This window comes from Salmo trutta, unplaced genomic scaffold, assembly GCF_901001165.1.
Source record: "Salmo trutta unplaced genomic scaffold, fSalTru1.1, whole genome shotgun sequence".
Classification (NCBI taxonomy): domain Eukaryota; kingdom Metazoa; phylum Chordata; class Actinopteri; order Salmoniformes; family Salmonidae; genus Salmo; species Salmo trutta.
Genome location: NW_021823466.1, coordinates 843,687 through 864,954, shown reverse-complemented (window position 1 = coordinate 864,954; position 21,268 = coordinate 843,687). Strand labels below are relative to the sequence as shown.

The 21,268-nt window shown below is 44.1% G+C and overlaps 1 protein-coding gene across 1 annotated transcript in view; it reads left to right on the top strand.

Annotated features, from left to right (window-relative positions):
• The first annotated feature begins 4,698 nt into the window (after positions 1–4,698).
• Positions 4,699–21,268, top strand: part of LOC115191072 (doublecortin domain-containing protein 2-like) — a 37,499-nt gene continuing 20,929 nt past the window's right edge. Inside the window, exons 1-7 of the mRNA XM_029749068.1 lie at positions 4,699–4,877; positions 6,377–6,431; positions 16,856–16,944; positions 17,496–17,618; positions 17,910–18,059; positions 18,272–18,329; positions 18,931–19,108. Coding sequence (XP_029604928.1) covers positions 4,792–4,877; positions 6,377–6,431; positions 16,856–16,944; positions 17,496–17,618; positions 17,910–18,059; positions 18,272–18,329; positions 18,931–19,108 — 739 coding nt within the window. The 5' untranslated portion in view covers positions 4,699–4,791. The remainder of the gene's footprint in view (positions 4,878–6,376; positions 6,432–16,855; positions 16,945–17,495; positions 17,619–17,909; positions 18,060–18,271; positions 18,330–18,930; positions 19,109–21,268) is intronic.

Genomic DNA, 21,268 nt, shown 5'->3' with positions numbered 1-21,268 from the left:
CAACAGCTCAGTAAAAGTAATTGGTTTGGCCTTTTCCAGATATCTGGAACGGTCCTGAATTCACTCAGTTCATTATGTGAGGAGTCACACTACGCTACGCTACGCTACGCTACGCTACGCTACAATACACTACAATACAATACAATACAATACAATACAATACAATACAACACAATACAATACAACTCAACACAACAAAGCACACCACAACAAAACAAAGCACACCACAACAAAACAAAGCACACCACAACAAAGCAAAAGAACACCACACCACAACAAAGCACACCACACCATAACAAAGCACACCACACCACAACAAAGCACACCACACCATAACAAAGCACACCATAAAAAACAAAAGAACACCACACCACAACAAAGAACACCACAACAAAACAAAAGCACACCACACCACAACAAAGCACACCACACCATAACAAAGCACACCATAAAAAACTAAAGAACACCACACCACAACAAAACAAAACAAAACAAAGCACACCACAGCAAAGCACACCACAACAAAGCACACCCCACCACAACAAAGAAAACCACAACAAAGCACACACAACAAAGCACACCACAACAAAGAACACCACACCACATCACAACAAAGCACACAACAAAGCACACCACAACAAAACAAAGCACACCACACCACAGCAAAGCACACCACAACAAAACAAAAGAACACCAAACAACACAACACAATACAAACAATGTGGATGTCTCAGAAAATGATCTGCCAGCTGCTGGTAGAGGGGTCAATAACAACACCAGAAAACATTTAAGAAATATTGATACTACTGATCATTTAAAAAGCATGACAACAATCATCTTATTTTTTTAAGTAGGGAAGAAGGAGGAGGGGGCTGAAGACACCATAATAACCTGATTGATTTGTCATTTTCAGGTTATATTGATTTGACTACACAATGCAGCCAACTGATTATGGATGAGAGAACAGTGTTTGGAGAGGAGCAGGAGCAGGAGGATTTTCATAAGTGATGCACGGACGGGGTTCCGTGGGAAATTACACTGTGATTGTGACTGTTTATGTCATCGTAATCTGTCATCATCTTCTGCTCTCTCTCTCTCCCCTACTCTCTATGTCTCTCTCTCCTTTCTCTCCCTCTTTCTCTCTCTTTCTCCCTCTCTCCCTCCCCGAATCTCTATTCCTCTCTCTCCTTCTTTCTCTCCCTCTTTCTCTCTCTCTCTCTCCTCCACTGTTGTCAGGGCAGAACAATTACGCAGCACTTTGAGTCTACATCTAAATAACCACCTCTAGGATAGGGTTTAACTGCTGTCATTACTACATCTAATAACCACCTCTAGGATAGGGTTTAACTGCTGTCATTACTACATCTAATAACCACCTCTAGGATAGGGTTTAACTGCTGTCATTACTACATCTAATAACCACCTCTAGGATAGGGTTTAACTGCTGCTGTCATTACTACATCTAATAACCACCTCTAGGATAGGGTTTAACTGCTGTCATTACTACATCTATAACCACCTCTAGGATAGGGTTTAACTGCTGTCATTACTACATCTATAACCACCTCTAGGATAGGGTTTAACTGCTGTCATTACTACATCTAATAACCACCTCTAGGATAGGGTTTAACTGCTGTCATTACTACATCTAATAACCACCTCTAGGATAGGGTTTAACTGCTGTCATTACTACATCTAATAACCACCTCTAGGATAGGGTTTAACTGCTGTCATTACTACATCTAATAACCACCTCTAGGATAGGGTTTAACTGCTGTCATTACTACATCTAATAACCACCTCTAGGATAGGGTTGAACAAATTATGTTTTAATTGTTTTAACGAGAGACTTAGGCTATATCCTGTTTAACAAATTGTGTTTTTTATTGTTTAAAGATGAGACTTAGGCTATATCCTCAAATGGTGTGTATTGGCATTGCTCTTTGAAAGCTTGGCTGGTTGTTATCTTAACAGTCCTGTAGCCATTTCTGGCGTTTTAAATGAATGACATATAGCCATTGATTCTTCTAAAGGCCTCATGCGCTCAGTTCAACTGTCACGCCCCATCAGAACTCAAAATAGAAGCGTGTTTTACTCCAACGTTAGTAAACATTGTAAATGTAAACAAACACTGTATAGTCTCAAACCATGGTTAAATCTATCTTTTTGAAATAATGGATGGTCAGTACTTGCATCTATAGCTCTATCTATTCAGCCTTTTTTCCGAAATAGAGGTGGGGTGAGCGTTGTTATTGTATCCGCTGTGGATTGGCCCTTTAAAGACTACGTTGGACTGAGATTGTGTGTTCTGTTCACATGATTTCTATTCTTATTTAATGTCTAGTGGGGCTGTACAGACTGGGAGAGGGAGAGAGGGACAGAGGGAGAGAGGGGGGTGAGAGAGAGAGAGAGAGAGAGACAGAGAGAGAGAGAGAGGGGCGAGAGAGACAGAGAGAGACAGAGAGAGAGAGAGAGAGAGAGAGAGAGAGGGGTGAGAGAGAGGGGGTGAGAGAGAGAGAGAGAGAGAGAGAGAGAGAGAGAGAGGGGTGAGAGAGAGAGAGAGACAGAGAGACAGAGAGAGAGAGAGAGAGAGAGAGAGGGGGCGAGAGAGACAGAGAGAGAGAGAGGAGAGAGAGAGAGAGAGAGAGAGGGGGTGAGAGAGAGAGAGAGAGAGAGAGAGAGAGACAGAGAGACAGAGAGACAGAGCGAGAGAGAGAGAGAGAGAGAGAGAGAGAGAGAGAGAGACTGGTTCAACATCTAATACTATGGCACCATCTTGTGGCCTTGTCAGTAACAACACACTGTGATCCTGTAGCTGTGATGTTTGAGGGATCTCTCGGTGGGTTGTAAAGGATTTAATAGCTGGATAGATCTGTTGTAATAGGCTACTATGTCTACATGTACGAATTGACCAGAATATCTACAATAATGTAAAATTGTGTCATTGTAAATTTACCATGGAAATTAGGCATAAGTTAAGGAATAACAAAATTACATTCATCATCTCTGTTGTTTTTGGTGTGACCTGACCTCGATGTTTAAAGCTGCAATATGTCCCTTTTTGGCCGACCCGACCAAATTCACATAGAAAGGTCAGTTATAGATCTGTGATTGTCATTGAAAACAAGTCTAAGAAGCTGTAGATGTGTTCTATGTGTGCTATTTCTATGCTTCCCGTTGTTAAGTTTCCTTTTTGTGTCTTTTACTTTCGGTTTTGTACACTAGATTCAAACAGCTGAAAATTAAAAATGTTCAGGGTTATGGAAAATATGTTTCACAGCAGTTTAGATGGTACAATGATTCTCTACACAATGACTGCTTGTTTTGTCACATGAACTGAAATTAGGCGAACTATTTGAATTTTAGCAATCAGGAAATGGTCAGAGCTTTTTCTGCATATTGCACCTTTGAGAGCATACACACTGTGAAATGTTCTGCATCTCTGTTGTCATGCAACACAATATATAGTCCACAAAACAAACATGTTTTTCTTCTTCTATCAAGATCCAACACAGGACCTCCAATTGGTCCCTTGATATCTCATTAAAAATAAATTACTTTTCAAAGTTTTAAAGGCCCAGTGCTGTGTTTTATATCTACTTTCACACTAGGTGGTTGGAAAAATACTGCGAAATTGTGAAAATTATGCAAATGCCCTTTTATTGTAAGAGCTGTTCTGAAAGACATCACCTGGTGACCATCCCGTGTGGTTAATTAGTTAATAAACCAATAAGAAAGAGAGTTCCAAACCTCTCTGCCAATAACAGCTAGTTTTCAGTTTTCACCTCCCCATTCAGACCACTCCCAGACTCCTAGCAACATTCTCGCTTGAGAAGCTGCTATTTGCGAATGAGATATTTCTTTATTTTTGACCATTTTAATTTAAAATACTTGCGGTAAGGTACTTCATTGTTAACCAGAAATGATTTGATATTGAGATAAAAACGTCAGCATTGGGCCTTTAAGGTTCCATAGATTTTTTATTTGTAAATTGATTCTCTTCACTTTTTGTTCCCCATTCATAACGTTTATATTCCATGCACTTGTTTTTAGTTGAGTTATTAACCCACCTGTTGCTTGTGGTGGTGCAGTTAGTGACAAGCGGTGTGACTGTGTGCGTGTGTGTTTCTATAGAAACGGCTCAACACCTGCCTTCCCATGACACCTCGGGGCTGAACACACCGTAGGAAAACGGTATGATACACAGGAGACTTCTACGGTCACCTGGGCAGAACGGGGCATAACGGGACACGCAACCTGACTCCGCATGTGCCTTTTATGAAGTTGTTCCCGTTACATTCAGAACATTTTTACCAGGAAGTATTTACCTGGATAACATGCACGCTTGAAGAACTCAGCTAAGTAGCCTAACTTTCGTTCAGGTTGCGCAAAGGACTATTTTATGCGAAATTCAAGATGCTCATTTGAAAATGTGGACTGAATGGACCTAAAATATCCGTTAACGGCGTATCGATAATGACGACCGTCCAATCCTGTAACAGTGTGGTTTACTACGTTGAAATTGGATGCATTTTTATTTGTGTGGGGAAATGATCTAGCATAGCCTTCGATACTTTGACCCCAATCGTCATGAACTCTGAAAAGCCCAATTTTCTATCCCAACCTGTCGTGAAGAACATTTTCGTGTATCGAAATGGAGATCCCTTTTACGAGGCTCGCCGGTTAGTGGTCAACCAAAAGAGAGTGTCCAATTTTGACACTTTTCTTCGAGATGTGACGGGGGGTGTGCAGGCTCCGTTTGGAGCGGTTCGGAACATCTACACCCCTAGAATGGGGCATCGGGTGGCCTGCCTGGACCATCTACAGAGCGGGGAACAATATGTCGCTGCCGGGAGAGAGAAATTCAAGAAATTGGAGTGAGTAAGATAATTGTGTGTGTGTGTGTGTAATAATTGTCTGTTTAATTAGTTAATGTATATTATTGATGTTCATTGATGTTCATTGATACTGAATGACAGACTCGCTGTCTGTGATGTTCATTGATACTGAATGACAGACTCTCTGTCTGTGATGTTCATTAATACTGAATGACAGACTCGCTGTCTGTGATGTTCATTGATACTGAATGACAGACTCGCTGTCTGTGATGTTCATTGATACTGAATGACAGACTCGCTGTCTGTGATGTTCATTGATACTGAATGACAGACTCGCTGTCTGTGATGTTCATTGATACTGAATGACAGACTCTCTGTCTGTGATGTTCATTGATACTGAATGACTGACTCGCTGTCTGTGATGTTCATTGATACTGAATGACAGACTCTCTGTCTGTGATGTTCATTGATACTGAATGACAGACTCGCTGTCTGTGATGTTCATTGATACTGAATGACAGACTCTCTGTCTGTGATGTTCATTGATACTGAATGACAGACTCTCTGTCTGTGATGTTCATTGATACTGAATGACAGACTCTCTGTCTGTGATGTTCATTGATACTGAATGACAGACTCTCTGTCTGTGATGTTCATTGATACTGAATGCCAGACTCTCTGTCTGTGATGTTCATTGATACTGAATGACAGACTCTCTGTCTGTGATGTTCATTGATACTGAATGACAGACTCTCTGTCTGTGATGTTCATTGATACTGAATGACAGACTCGCTGTCTGTGATGTTCATTGATACTGAAGGCCAGACTCGCTGTCTGTGATGTTCACATTTCAAGGTCGAGTTGACCTCACTTTACTGATGTTGCAATAACTCTAAAATAGTGCTAACCCTAATTTGAACTGTTACAGTTGTTTAGTGTTCCCTAAACATGTAGGCTACTGTTCCCACTATAATTATTATCTGTAAAGCAGCCTTTTATTGAAGGGATTGTAGAGATGGAATTTGGCCCACGCTCCTTATAGAATCTATTCTTAGTAATTGTATCCTCAGATTTGATCACTGAAAGGCTTTTTCATGATAATTGTCCCTCCGTTGCAATTGCAGTTACTTAGATAGGAGCTTTGAGATGACATTGTGACATAGAGACATTGAGATGACATAGAGATGACATAGAGATGACATTGTGGCATTTGGACCACACTCCTCCTAGACACATTATATGGCCTCCCGAGTGGCTCAGCGGTCTAAGGCACTTGCATCTCAGTGCTAGAGGCGTTACTACAGACTCTGGTTCGATCCTTGGCTGTATCACAACCAGTCGTGATCGGAAGGAGTCCGGGTTAAGGGAAGGTTTTGGCCGGGGTAGGCCGACATTGTAAAATAAGAATTTGTTCTTAACTGATTTGCCTAGTTAAATAAAGGTTAAATAAATACAAATATTCTGTAAAATTTCTGACCAATTATACCACAGATAATTGCAGTTGAGTGTATAACTTTGTCCCTCCATTGTAATTGCAGTTATTCACAGATAGGATCCAAAAAGAAGAGGATGCTCCTTACTACTTCAGGGCAGGTGAGATGACTTGTTGTTCTATCCTCCATTCACACCACTTTACCAAGAGAAACTCACTAGACCGTGTCTTCTATTGGTCCTGGCTTGCTGGCCATGCTGTGCTGTCAATTAGACTGCAACTGTTTTGAATGATTGATGACATTTGTCCTTCAAAAGGGAAACATGTTTTTAATTGTCAACATTCACTCACAAGATGTCCTGGTCTCTGGGTGCCTGTTTGAGAAGCCCTGGTCCTCTGGGTGCCTGTTTGAGAAGCCCTGGTCTCTGTGTGCCTGTTTGAGAAGCCCTGGTCTCTGGGTGCCTGTTTGAGAAGCCCTGGTCTCTGGGTGCCTGTTTGAGAAGCCCTGGCCTCTGGCTGCCTGTTTGAGAAGCCCTGGTCTCTGGGTGCCTGTTTGAGAAGCCCTGGCCTCTGGGTGCCTGTTTGAGAAGCCCTGGTCTCTGGGTGCCTGTTTGAGAAGCCCTGGCCTCTGGGTGCCTGTTTGAGAAGCCCTGGTCTCTGGGTGCCTGTTTGAGAAGCCCTGATCTCTGGGTGCCTGTTTGAGAAGCCCTGGCCTCTGGGTGCCTGTTTGAGAAGCCCTGGTCCTCTGTGTGCCTGTTTGAGAAGCCCTGGTCTCTGGGTGCCTGTTTGAGAAGCCCTGGCCTCTGGGTGCCTGTTTGCGAAGAATCAGCTATGAAAGGTGTAATGTCAGTCACCATGTTTACATGCGCACAGTATTCTGGGTAGTAGCTCATATCCCGCTTAAGGTCTTATTCGGGATTAGATGTTTACATGGTAAACGTGGTAACCTGAATAATAGCAGGATATTGGTGTGCATGTAAACGTGGTAACCTGAATAATAGCAGGATATTGGTGTGCATGTAAACATGGTAACCTGAATAATAGCAGGATATTGGTGTGCATGTGAACGTGGTAACCTGAATAATAACAGGATATTGGTGTGCATGTGAACGTGGTAACCTGAATAATAACAGGATATTGGTGTGCATGTAAACGTGGTAACCTGAATAATAACAGGATATTGGTGTGCATGTAAACGTGGTAACCTGAATAATAACAGGATATTGGTGTGCATGTGAACGTGGTAACCTTGGTGTGCATGTGAACGTGGTAACCTGAATAATAACAGGATATCGGTGTGCATGTAAACGTGGTAACCTGAATAATAACAGGATATTGGTGTGCATGTGAACGTGGTAACCTTGGTGTGCATGTGAACATGGTAACCTGAATAATAACAGGATATCGGTGTGCATGTGAACGTGGTAACCTGAATAATAACAGGATATCGGTGTGCATGTGAACATGGTAACCTGAATAATAACAGGATATCGGTGTGCATGTGAACGTGGTCAGTGCTGTTTGAGAAAGAACAGCTGAGTGAGGTCAATACCAGTGTTTAGTCACCTCCTTTGTGGTTTGTGAATAATCACTTTGTTGGCAGATCAGTGACTATGAATTACGAATGTAATGATGATCATCAACCTCCTTCAATACATATTTAATCTGGAAAAACATCTTTAAGCAGCCATTGTTGGCCGCAGACTGCCTCGTGGTCAGATGGTTCTTACCACACACCAGGCGGTGGAAACACTGACCTCACACGTCCTTAGCCACCTTGTCCAGCGCTAAGGGTTTTTATTTACAATCAGTTTATTTACAGAGGAGCAGCCACAGCGTGTACCAAATGGCACCCTATTCCCTATGTAGTGCACCACTTTTGATCAGGGCCCATAGTGCTCTGGCCCCCCAAAAAATAGGGCACTATATAGGGAATAGGGTGCCATTTGGGACACAGCCACTGCATGAGTTCTGTTCTAATCATGACTAGTGGGGGTTTAATAGGCCAGTCTATTTATGACAGCCCCACTCACCACTGTCATGTTCCTCTGATTGGTTCAATTAAAGAGGCCCTCAAACAACACTCAGAACCCTGGCGGTGAGCAAACAGCCCGCCACACTTAAGAGGAAGTAGGGCTAGGATGGACTGTTAACTGGGTTCAGGACTGTTGCTGCCACCATAGACTGTAAGCTAGGTTCAGGACTGTTGCTGCCACTGTAAGCTAGGTTCAGGACTGTTGCTGCCACCATAGACTGTAAGCTAGGTTCAGGACTGTTCCTGCCACCATAGACTGTAAGCTAGGTTCAGGACTGTTGCTGCCACCATAGACTGTAAGCTAGGTTCAGGACTGTAAGCTAGGTTCAGGACTGTAAGCTAGGTTCAGGATTGTTGCTGCCACCATAGACTGTAAGCTAGGTTCAGGACTGTAAGCTAGGTTCAGGACTGTTCCTGCCACCATAGACTGTAAGCTAGGTTCAGGACTGTAAGCTAGGTTCAGGACTGTTGCTGCCACCATAGACTGTAAGCTAGGTTCAGGACTGTTCCTGCCACCATAGACTGTAAGCTAGGTTCAGGACTGTTCCTGCCACCATGGACTGTAAGCTAGGTTCAGGACTGTTGCTGCCACCATAGACTGTAAGCTAGGTTCAGGACTGTTGCTGCCACCATAGACTGTAAGCTAGGTTCAGGACTGTAAGCTAGGTTCAGGACTGTAAGCTAGGTTCAGGACTGTAAGCTAGGTTCAGGACTGTTCCTGCCACCATAGACTGTAAGCTAGGTTCAGGACTGTAAGCAAGGTTCAGGACTGTAAGCTAGGTTCAGGACTGTTGCTGCCACCATAGACTATAAGCTAGGTTCAGGACTGTTCCTGCCACCATAGACTGTAAGCTAGGATCAGGACTGTTGCTGCCACCATAGACTGTAAGCTAGGTTCAGGACTGTTGCTGCCACCATAGACTGTAAGCTAGGTTCAGGACTGTTGCTGCCACCATAGACTGTAAGCTAGGTTCAGGACTGTTGCTGCCACCATAGACTGTAAGCTAGGTTCAGGACTGTAAGCTAGGTTCAGGACTGTAAGCTAGGTTCAGGACTGTAAGCTAGGTTCAGGACTGTTCCTGCCACCATAGACTGTAAGCTAGGTTCAGGACTGTAAGCTAGGTTCAGGACTGTAAGCTAGGTTCAGGACTGTAAGCTAGGTTCAGGACTGTTGCTGCCACCATAGACTATAAGCTAGGTTCAGGACTGTTCCTGCCACCATAGACTGTAAGCTAGGATCAGGACTGTTGCTGCCACCATAGACTGTAAGCTAGATTCAGGACTGTTGCTGCCACCATAGACTGTAAGCTAGGTTCAGGACTGTTGCTGCCACCATAGACTGTAAGCTAGGTTCAGGACTGTTGCTGCCCCCATGGACTGTAAGCTAGGTTCAGGACTGTTGCTGCCATCATGGACTGTAAGCTAGGTTCAGGACTGTTGCTGCCACCATAGACTGTAAGCTAGGTTCAGGACTGTTGCTGCCACCATGGACTGTAAGCTAGGTTCAGGACTGTTGCTGCCACCATAGACTGTAAGCTAGGTTCAGGACTGTTGCTGCCACCATAGACTGTAAGCTAGGTTCAGGACTGTTGCTGCCACCATGGACTGTAAGCTAGGTTCAGGACTGTTGCTGCCACCATAGACTGTAAGCTAGGTTCAGGATTGTTGCTGCCACCATAGACTGTAAGCTAGGTTCAGGACTGTTGCTGCCATCATGGACTGTAAGCTAGGTTCAGGACTGTTGCTGCCACCATGGACTGTAAGCTAGGTTCAGGACTGTTGCTGCCACCATAGACTGTAAGCTAGGTTCAGGACTGTTGCTGCCATCATGGACTGTAAGCTAGGTTCAGGACTGTTGCTGCCACCATAGACTGTAAGCTAGGTTCAGGACTATTGCTGCCACCATAGACTGTAAGCTAGGTTCAGGACTGTTCCTGCCACCATAGACTGTAAGCTAGGTTCAGGACTGTTGCTGCCACCATAGACTGTAAGCTAGGTTCAGGACTGTTGCTGCCATCATGGACTGTAAGCTAGGTTCAGGATTGTTGCTGCCACCATAGACTGTAAGCTAGGTTCAGGACTGTTGCTGCCGCCATAGACTGTAAGCTAGGTTCAGGACTGTTGCTGCCACCATAGACTGTAAGCTAGGTTCAGGACTGTTGCTGCCACCATAGACTGTAAGCTAGGTTCAGGACTGTTGCTGCCATCATGGACTGTAAGCTAGGTTCAGGACTGTTGCTGCCATCATGGACTGTAAGCTAGGTTCAGGATTGTTGCTGCCACCATAGACTGTAAGCTAGGTTCAGGACTGTTGCTGCCGCCATAGACTGTAAGCTAGGTTCAGGACTGTTGCTGCCACCATAGACTGTAAGCTAGGTTCAGGACTGTTGCTGCCACCATAGACTGTAAGCTAGGTTCAGGACTGTTGCTGCCATCATGGACTGTAAGCTAGGTTCAGGACTGTTGCTGCCACCATAGACTGTAAGCTAGGTTCAGGACTGTTGCTGCCGCCATAGACTGTAAGCTAGGTTCAGGACTGTTGCTGCCACCATAGACTGTAAGCTAGGTTCAGGACTGTTGCTGCCACCATAGACTGTAAGCTAGGTTCAGGACTGTTGCTGCCATCATGGACTGTAAGCTAGGTTCAGGACTGTTGCTGCCACCATAGACTGTAAGCTAGGTTCAGGACTATTGCTGCCACCATAGACTGTAAGCTAGGTTCAGGACTGTTCCTGCCACCATAGACTGTAAGCTAGGTTCAGGACTGTTGCTGCCATCATGGACTGTAAGCTAGGTTCAGGACTGTTGCTGCCACCATAGACTGTAAGCTAGGTTCAGGACTGTTGCTGCCACCATAGACTGTAAGCTAGGTTCAGGACTGTTGCTGCCATCATGGACTGTAAGCTAGGTTCAGGACTGTTGCTGCCACCATAGACGTGGGGAACAAGGACGTGGAGAACAAGGACGTGGAGAACAAGGACGTGGAGAACAAGGACGTGGAGAACAAGGACGTGGGGAACAAGGACGTGGAGAACAAGGACGTGGAGAACAAGGACGTGGAGAACAAGGACGTGGGGAACAAGGACGTGGAGAACAAGGACGTGGAGAACAAGGACGTGGAGAACAAGGACGTGGAGAACAAGGACGTGGAGAACAAGGACGTGGAGAACAAGGACGTGGAGAACAAGGACGTGGAGAACAAGGACGTGGAGAACAAGGACGTGGAGAACAAGGACGTGGAGAACAAGGACGTGGAGGTCTGAAAGGGAGATAAAGAATGGAAACATTAGGAACGCGTGACAAAGTAGTGCCAGAGGGTTATCCTACCAAGCAGGTCTGAGGAGTTAGAGACGTAACGTTGATCAACTCTTGTGTCCAACACATTTATATGGCAATGAAACCTCCAGAACTAACCTGCTCCAGGGCAGGCTAACTCAGGGCTAACTCCATTTATCCTGCATTCAGAACTAACCTGGTCCAGGGCGGGCTAACTCAGGGCTAACTCCATTTATCCTGCATTCAGAACTAACCTGGTCCGGGGCAGGCTAACTCAGGGCTGACTCCATTTATCCTGCATTCAGAACTAACCTGGTCCGGGGCAGGCTAACTCAGGGCTGACTCCATTTATCCTGCATTCAGAACTAACCTGGTCCGGGGCAGGCTAACTCAGGGCTGACTCCATTTATCCTGCATTCAGAACTAACCTGGTCCGGGGCAGGCTAACTCAGGGCTGACTCCATTTATCCTGCATTCAGAACTAACCTGGTCCGGGGCAGGCTAACTCAGGGCTGACTCCATTTATCCTGCATTCAGAACTAACCTGGTCCGGGGCAGGCTAACTCAGGGCTGACTCCATTTCTTCCTAGGCCGAAACCTAGGAAGAAACCTAGAGAGGAACCAGGCTATGAGTGGTGGCCAGTCTTCTTCTGGCTGTGCCGGGTGGAGATTATATCAGAACATGGCCAAGATGTTCAAATGTTCATAAATGACCAGCATGGTCAAATAATAATAATCACAGTGAACAGGTCAGGGTTCCATAGCCGCAGGCAGAACAGTTGAAACTGGAGCAGCAGCACGGCCAGGTGGACTGGGGACAACAAGGAGTCATCATGCCAGGTAGTCCTGAGGCATGGTCCTAGGGCTCAGGTTCTCCGAGAGAGAGAAAGAGAGAGAAAGAAAGAAAGAAAGAAAGAAAGAGAGAATTAGAGAGAGCATACTTAAATTCACACAGGACACCGGATAAGACAGGAGAAATACTCCAGATATAACAGACTGACCCTAGCCCCCCGACACAAAAACAAAGCAGGTATTAATGATAAGTAATCAATTAAAGACGACACTTATAAAAGCCCTTTTCTTTAATTTTGATTTCAGCACAAATTAAAATGTGGCACTGACTCTCCAATGGATTGATGTTTCAGCATTGTCTCAATGAGGAGATCTGACTCTCCAATGGATTGATGTTTCAGCATTGTCTCAATGAAGAGTTCTGACTCTCCAATGGATTGATGTTTCAGCATTGTCTCAATGAGGAGTTCTGACTCTCCAATGGATTGATGTTTCAGCATTGTCTCTATGAAGAGTTCTGACTCTCCAATGGATTGATGTTTCAGCATTGTCTCAATGAAGAGTTCTGACTCTCCAATGGATTGATGTTTCAGCATTGTCTCTATGAAGAGTTCTGACTCTCCAATGGATTGATGTTTCAGCATTGTCTCAATGAGGAGTTCTGACTCTCCAATGGATTGATGTTTCAGCATTGTCTCAATGAAGTTCTGACTCTCCAATGGATTGATGTTTCAACATTGTCTCAATGAGGAGTTCTGACTCTCCTATGGATTGATGTTTCAGCATTGTCTCAATGAAGCGTTTGGCGTTCGATTAGCCATATGCGACATAAACGCGCAGTTACAAGCCTGCCAGAGTTAGCGGCAGGCGGACAAGCACCACCGTAGTATAGATGAAGCCTGAGATGGAATGTGAAGCTAACTGAAGCTGGTTAGCTTTAGAAAACTCAGATCTAGCTTGCTTCACAGGATACCCTCTGGTGACTATGGGGAACAGGCTTAACATCCAACAACCAACTGAGGAGACTGCCAGGATAAACATAAAGGGAGAAATTAGCATGATCAAACATAACATGGCTATTAAAGGGATATAACGTAGGCTATTAAAGGGATATAACGTAGGCTATTAAAGGGATATAACGTAGGCTATTAAAGGGATATAACGTAGGTTATTAAAGGGATATAACGTAGGCTATTAAAGGGATATAACGCAGGCTATTAAAGGGATATAATGTAGGCTATTAAAGGGATATAACGTAGGCTATTAAAGGGATATAACGTAGGCAATTAAAGGGATATAAAGTAGGCTATTAAAGGGATATAACGTAGGCTATTAAAGGGATATAACGTAGGCTATTAAAGGGATATAACGTAGGCTATTAAAGGGATATAACGTAGGCTATTAAAGGGATATAACGCAGGCTATTAAAGGGATATAACGTAGGCTATTAAAGGGATATAACGTAGACTATTAAAGGGATATAACGTAGGTTATTAAAGGGATATAACGTAGGCTATTAAAGGGATATAACGTAGGCTATTAAAGGGATATAACATAGGCTATTAAAGGGATATAACGTAGGTTATTAAAGGGATATAACGTAGGCTATTAAAGGGATATAACGTAGGCTATTAAAGGGATATAACGTAGGCTATTAAAGGGATATAACATAGGCTATTAAAGGGATATAACGTAGGTTATTAAAGGGATATAACGTAGGCTATTAAAGGGATATAACGTAGGTTATTAAAGGGATATAACGTAGGCTATTAAAGGGATATAACGTAGGCTATTAAAGGGATATAACATAGGCTATTAAAGGGATATAACGTAGGTTATTAAAGGGATATAATGTAGGCTATTAAAGGGATATAACGTAGGCTATTAAAGGGATATAACGTAGGCTATTAAAGGGATATAACGTAGGCTATTAAAGGGATATAAAGTAGGCTATTAAAGGGATATAACGTACGCTGTTAAAGGGATATAACGTAGGCTATTAAAGGGATATAACGTAGGTTATTAAAGGGATATAACGTAGGCTATTAAAGGGATATAACGTAGGCTATTAAAGGGATATAACGTAGGCTATTAAAGGGATATAACGTAGGCTATTAAAGGGATATAATGTAGGCTATTAAAGGGATATAACGTAGGCTATTAAAGGGATATAACGTAGGCTATTAAAGGGATATAACGCAGGCTATTAAAGGGATATAACGCAGTCTATTAAAGGGATATAACGTAGGCTATTAAATGGATATAACGTAGGTTATTAAAGGGATTTAACGTAGCTTATTAAAGGGATATAACGTAGGCTATTAAAGGGATATAACGTAGGCTATTAAAGGGATATAACGTAGGCTATTAAAGGGATATAACGTAGGCTATTAAAGGGATATAACGTAGGCTAATAAAGGGATATAATGTAGGCTATTAAAGGGATATAATGTAGGCTATTAAAGGGATATAACGTAGGCTATTAAAGGGATATAATGTAGGCCACCGCATATACTGTACATATAAACATTTAGGATTTATATTTCTCCAATCAGTATAATAACAAAGGGCACTTACTTCATCATATCACACCGAATGGAAGGATAGGGCCGCCCCATGGCATCACCAACATCAACTGAACTGGTAGAGAGGAAGAAGCGTGCAGCTTATATGGGGAAACAGAGGAGTTAGAAAGGTAGAGGGGAGGTAGAGGAGAAAGGTAAACAGAAAGGTAGAGGAGAGGTAGAGGAGAAAGGTAAACAGAAAGGTAGAGGGGAGGTAGAGGAGAAAGGTAAACAGAAAGGTAGAGGAGAGGTAGAGGAGAAAGGTAAACAGAAAGGTAGAGGAGAGGTAGAGGAGAAAGGTAAACAGAAAGGTAGAGGAGAGGTAGAGGAGAAAGGTAAACAGAAAGGTAGAGGTAGATGAGAAAGGTAAACAGAGAGGTAGAGGAGAGGTAGAGGAGAAAGGTAAACAGAAAGATAGAGGAGAGGTAGAGGAGAAAGGTAAACAGAAAGGTAGAGGTAGAGGAGAAAGGTAAACAGAAAGGTAGAGGAGAGGTAGAGGAGAAAGGTAAACAGAAAGGTAGAGGTAGAGGAGAAAGGTAAACAGAAAGGTAGAGGAGAGGTAGAGGAGAAAGGTAAACAGAAAGGTAGAGGTAGAGGAGAAAGGTAAACAGAAAGGTAGAGGAGAGGTAGAGGAGAAAGGTAAACAGAAAGGTAGAGGAGAGGTAGAGGAGAAAGGTAGAGGAGAAAGGTAGAGGAGAGGTAGAGGAGAAAGGTAAACAGAAAGGTAGAGGTAGAGGAGAAAGGTAAACAGAAATGTGGAGGAGAGGTAGAGGAGAAAGGTAGAGGAGAAAGGTAGAGGAGAAAGGTAAACAGAAAGGTAGAGGTGAGGTAGAGGAGAAAGGTAAACAGAAAGGTAGAGGTGAGGGGATTACAGGAGAGTTGAACAGGTGTGGAGGGAAGGATGTGGCCTAGGGAGATTGGAAGCCTGTAGGAGTAGCATGACCCCTCACAACACACACACACACACACACACACACACACACACACACACACACACACACACACACACACACACACACACACACACACAGATGCCCAGATGGCTAAATGTAACAGTATAGCTTCCGTCCCTACCTGGGCTCAAACCAGGGACCCTCTGCACACATCAACAACTGCCTCCCACAAAGCATCGTTACCCACCACTCCACAAAAGTCGCGGCCCTTGCAGAGCAAGGGAAACAACTACTTCAAGGTTTTAGAGCGAGTGACGTCACCGATTGAAACACTATTAGCGCGCACATCGCTAACGAGCCTGCCATTTCACACCGGTTACATAAACACCAGACAACTCACTGACAACCTACTGACAACCCACTGACAACCTACTGACAACCCACTGACAACCCACTGACAACCCACTGACAACCTACTGACAACCCACTGACAACCTACTGACAACCCACTGACAACCCACTGACAACCCACTGACAACCCACTGACAACCCACTGACAACCCACTGACAACCACTGACAACCCACTGACAACCCAGTGACAACCCACTGACAACCCACTGGGCTCTAAGGCTTTGCTCCTCAGAGAGGGTTGTCAGGACACACAATAGACTGTCCTCTCGCTCACCAGGGAAGAGGTTTATATTGGTTCAAAAATGGGTTCTCTTTTTTTGTTGTTGATGAATGCTCAGAATGAGATGTTTTAGTGTTCACCATATTATGTATATTGCCCAGTACATTTTACGTTAGTCAAATAACCAATCAATCTGGGGCGGCAGGTAGCCTAGTGGTTAGAGTGTTGGTCCAGTAACAGAAAGGTTGCTGGATTGAATCCCCGAGCTGACAAGGTAAAAATCTGTCGTTCTGCCCCTGAACAAGGCAGTGTTCCCCGGTAGGCTGTCACTGTGAATAAGAATTTGTTCTTAACTGACCTGCCTGGTTAAATAAAGCTCTCCTCTACTTTTAGCCTTATCCACAGGCTAAACCGGTGCCCCAGAGTCGAATCATTGTATCAGCAAGATTCCTGAAACCCATCAAAGAGCCCTGTGCCATTTTGTAAGTTCAACTTGTTGTGTGCATTTGTCCCTGTGTGAATGTGTCTGTGTATTGTGTTAATATACAGGTAGAACCTACTACATCATCACAGTTGTTTGTCATTGATATTGATCTGAACTGGTGCATGATAATAATTGTGTTATAATTAACCAATAAGGCCCAAGGGGGTGTGGTATATGGCCATTATACCACGGCTAAGGGCTGCTCTTAAGCACGACGCAACGCGGAGTGTCTGGATACAGCCCTTAACCATGGTATATTGGCCATATATCACAAAGCCTTACTGCTATTATAAACTGGTTACTAACGTAATTAGAGCAGTGGAAAAATACATGTTTTTGTCATACCCGTGATATACGGTCTGATATACCACGGCTGTCAGCCAATCAGCATTCAGGGCTCTATAATTACATTGGACATTTGGAGTAATTTAGCAGACGCTCTTATCCAGAGCATTGGTCTGAAGATAGCTAGGTGAGCCAGCCAGGTACGACAGTCGTAGTGAGTATGTTATGTGTTCTGATTGTGAAGAGTTCTGATTCTCTTGGCAGTGTGGTAGCGAATGGTGATGTGTTGAACCCAGCGTTAAGGCTGCTGATACCCCAGCGGATACTGGGCCAATACGACAGGGTTCTGGAGATGATCACTGGCAAAATGGGTTTGAGAATCCTGGGGTGCGTACGAAGGTACCAAACGTCATTGGTTACACTTTAATAGATGTTTTAAGTTTCATCAACTTTTGGGGTCCAGTTTCCCAGACACAGATTTAAAACCTAGTCCAGGACTGAAAAGCATACTCAATGGGGATTCTCCAATCAAATACATTTTTTTGTTCAGGATTAGGCTTAATCTGTGTCTGGGAAACTCGCCCTGTGAGTTTCATTGTCAACGTCAGATTAGATCTGGTTTATAACGTCTTCTTCTTCTTTTTCCTAAATGACTGTGATGCGTTGTTCTTTTTACAGCCTTTACACCTTTGATGGAAATCATGTGAATGATGGAAAGGACTTGGAGAGTGGACAGTTTTACGTGGCTGTTGGGAGAGACAAGTTTAAAAGACTTCCTTACAGTGATCTTCTGTTCACCAAACCAAGGGGCATACGAAGGACTACAGGGTAAATATCTCAGAAGGCTTCTGACTCATGGATTGTTCCTTTATTCATTCCTTACTTCATTCATTGTTCTCTCCTTTTTCTTTACTCTCTCCCTCGCCGTCACAAAAGTTTCTTACACTTGATGTGTGAAACACAATGCATTTTAGACTGTTGGTTTTCTGTTTCCTGTCAATCGTCTGATCTTTCTTACACGTTCTGTTTTGTTTTTCCAGATCCAAAGCTTCCTCATTACCGCCCATATACACATCTGGAAAGCAAAACAGAAAGAGTGTAAGTATTGTCTTGAAAAGCCAACTTGAAAAGCCAACTTGAAAAGCCAACTTCTTTGAGAATGAGCTCTTATTCTTTCTGTCTGTGAGCACGTCTTCTTTATAAAACAGTTGACTTATCTAATGTGGACTCTGCTTTATCAATCCATATGTCACGCTCTGTACTAGGAGAGCTGTGTTTTCTCTGTTTAGTTAGGTCAGGGTGTGATAGGTGGGTGGGCATTCTATGTTTTCGTTTTCTATGTTTTGGCCAGGGATGGTTTCCAATCAGAGGCAGCTGTCTATCGTTGTCTCTGATTGGAAGCCATACTTAGGCAGCCTGTTTTTCATGAGTTGGTGTGGGTAGTTGTTTTCTGTTTAGTCAAGTGTACCTGACGGAACTGTTGGCTGTCGTTTTGTTGTTTTTGGTTAAGTGTTTCATTAAAGTAAAGTATGAGCACTCTACACACTGCGCCTTGGTCCCCTTTATACGACCCGCGTTACACCACAAGAATAAAGATCAAGACCAACAGAATATTCCTCTTCAATATAAAGCACTTGGTGACATGTTCTTAGGACTATATGAATACAATGTGATTGACTGGTTCTATATCTCACTCTAGTTGACGGTGCACCACAGTAAGTCTATGTGGCGGTGCAGAGAGCCAGCAGACTCCAAGATATCTACGCATGACGAAGACCGCACGTTGTCCATCGTCAGGCAGATCTCCCAGCAGAGACTCATGACCCTCAGGAAGAGGAGGAGTGGTCTCAGCATCTCCCTGGGAACACAGGACAACGGTAGGAATGGCCCCTGACTGACTGAGATACTAGATCTACAACTGACTGAGATACTAGATCTACAACTCACTGAGATACTAGATCTACAACTGACTGAGATACTAGAGGTACAACTGACTGAGATACTAGATCTACAACTGACTGAGATACTAGATCTACAACTGACTGAGATACTAGATCTACAACTGACTGAGATACTAGATCTACAACTGACTGAGATACTAGATCTACAACTGACTGAGATACTAGAGATACAACTGACTGAGATACTAGATCTACAACTGACTGAGATACTAGATCTACAACTGACTGAGATACTAGATCTACAACTGACTGAGATACTAGATCTACAACTGACTGAGATACTAGATCTACAACTGACTGAGATACTAGATCTACAACTGACTGAGATACTAGATCTACAACTGACTGAGATACTAGATCTACAACTGACTGAGATACTAGATCTACAACTGACTGAGATACTAGAGATACAACTGACTGAGATACTAGATCTACAACTGACTGAGATACTAGATCTACAACTGACTGAGATACTAGATCTACAACTGACTGAGATACTAGATCTACAACTGACTGAGATACTAGATCTACAACTGACTGAGATACTAGAGATACAACTGACTGAGATACTAGATCTACAACTGACTGAGATACTAGATCTACAACTGACTGAGATACTAGATCTACAACTGACTGAGATACTAGAGATACAACTGACTGAGATACTAGATCTACAACTGACTGAGATACTAGATCTACAACTCACTGAGATACTAGATCTACAACTGACTGAGATACTAGAGGTACAACTGACTGAGATACTAGAGGTACAACTGACTGAGATACTAGATCTACAACTGACTGAGATACTAGATCTACAACTGACTGAGATACTAGATCTACAACTGACTGAGATACTAGAGGTACAACTGACTGAGATACTAGATCTACAACTGACTGAGATACTAGAGGTACAACTGACTGAGATACTAGATCTACAACTGACTGAGATACTAGAGGTACAACTGACTGAGATACTAGATCTACAACTGACTGAGATACTAGATCTACAACTGACTGAGATACTAGATCTACAACTGACTGAGATACCATTTGCGACATTCTCTTCCTCCTGAGGCACGGTATAATCTTGAAGAAAGGGGAATTTACAAAGTCCTCCTCACCTGACTCTATAATCCTCCAAATTAACAGGATAGAACACACAGGAAGTAACAAAGTAGTGTAGTGGTTCATTACAGAGCCAATGGTTTGGTCTCCTGGGGATGGAGGGTCTTCCTCTTGAGGCACAGCCTTTTGATCCTCCAACGAGGGGAAAGCATTGGGACGTATAAACAAAGGATCTACTGTAGTAGTTCATGTATTCATGAATGTCATAAAGACAGCAAACTAGCTGGGTCCCTACGGGGTCAGAGCAGGGCTCTATGGGGTCAGAGCAGGGCTCTATGGTGGTGTGGTCAGAGCAGGGCTCTACGGGGTCAGAGCAGGGCTCTATGGGGGTGTGGTCAGAGCAGGGCTCTATGGTGGTGTGGTCAGAGCAGGGCTCTATGGGGTCAGAGCAGGGCTCTATGGTGGTGTGGTCAGAGCAGGGCTCTACGGGGTCAGAGCAGGGCTCTATTGGGTCAGAGCAGGGCTCTATGGGGTCAGAGCAGGGCTCTATGGTGGTGTGGTCAGAGCAGGGGTCTATGGGGTCAGAGCAGGGCTTTATGGGGGCGTGGTCAGAGCAGGGCTCTATGGGGGCGTGGTCAGAGCAGGGCTCTATGGGGCGTGGTCAGAGCAGGGCTCTATGGGGGCGTGGTCAGAGCAGGGCTTTATGGGGGCGTGGTCAGAGCAGGGCTCTATGGGGGCGTGGTCAGAGCAGGGCACTATGGGGGCGTGGTCAGAGCAGGGCTTTATGGGGGCGTGGTCAGAGCAGGGCTCTATGGGGGCGTGGTCAGAGCAGGGCTCTATGGGGCGTGGTCAGAGCAGGGCTCTATGGGGACGTGGTCAGAGCAGGGCTCTATGGGGTCAGAGCAGGGCTCTATGGGGTCAGAGCAGGGCTCTATGGGGACGTGGTCAGAGCAGGGCTCTATGGGGTCAGAGCAGGGCTCTATGGGGGAGTGGTCAGAGCAGGGCTCT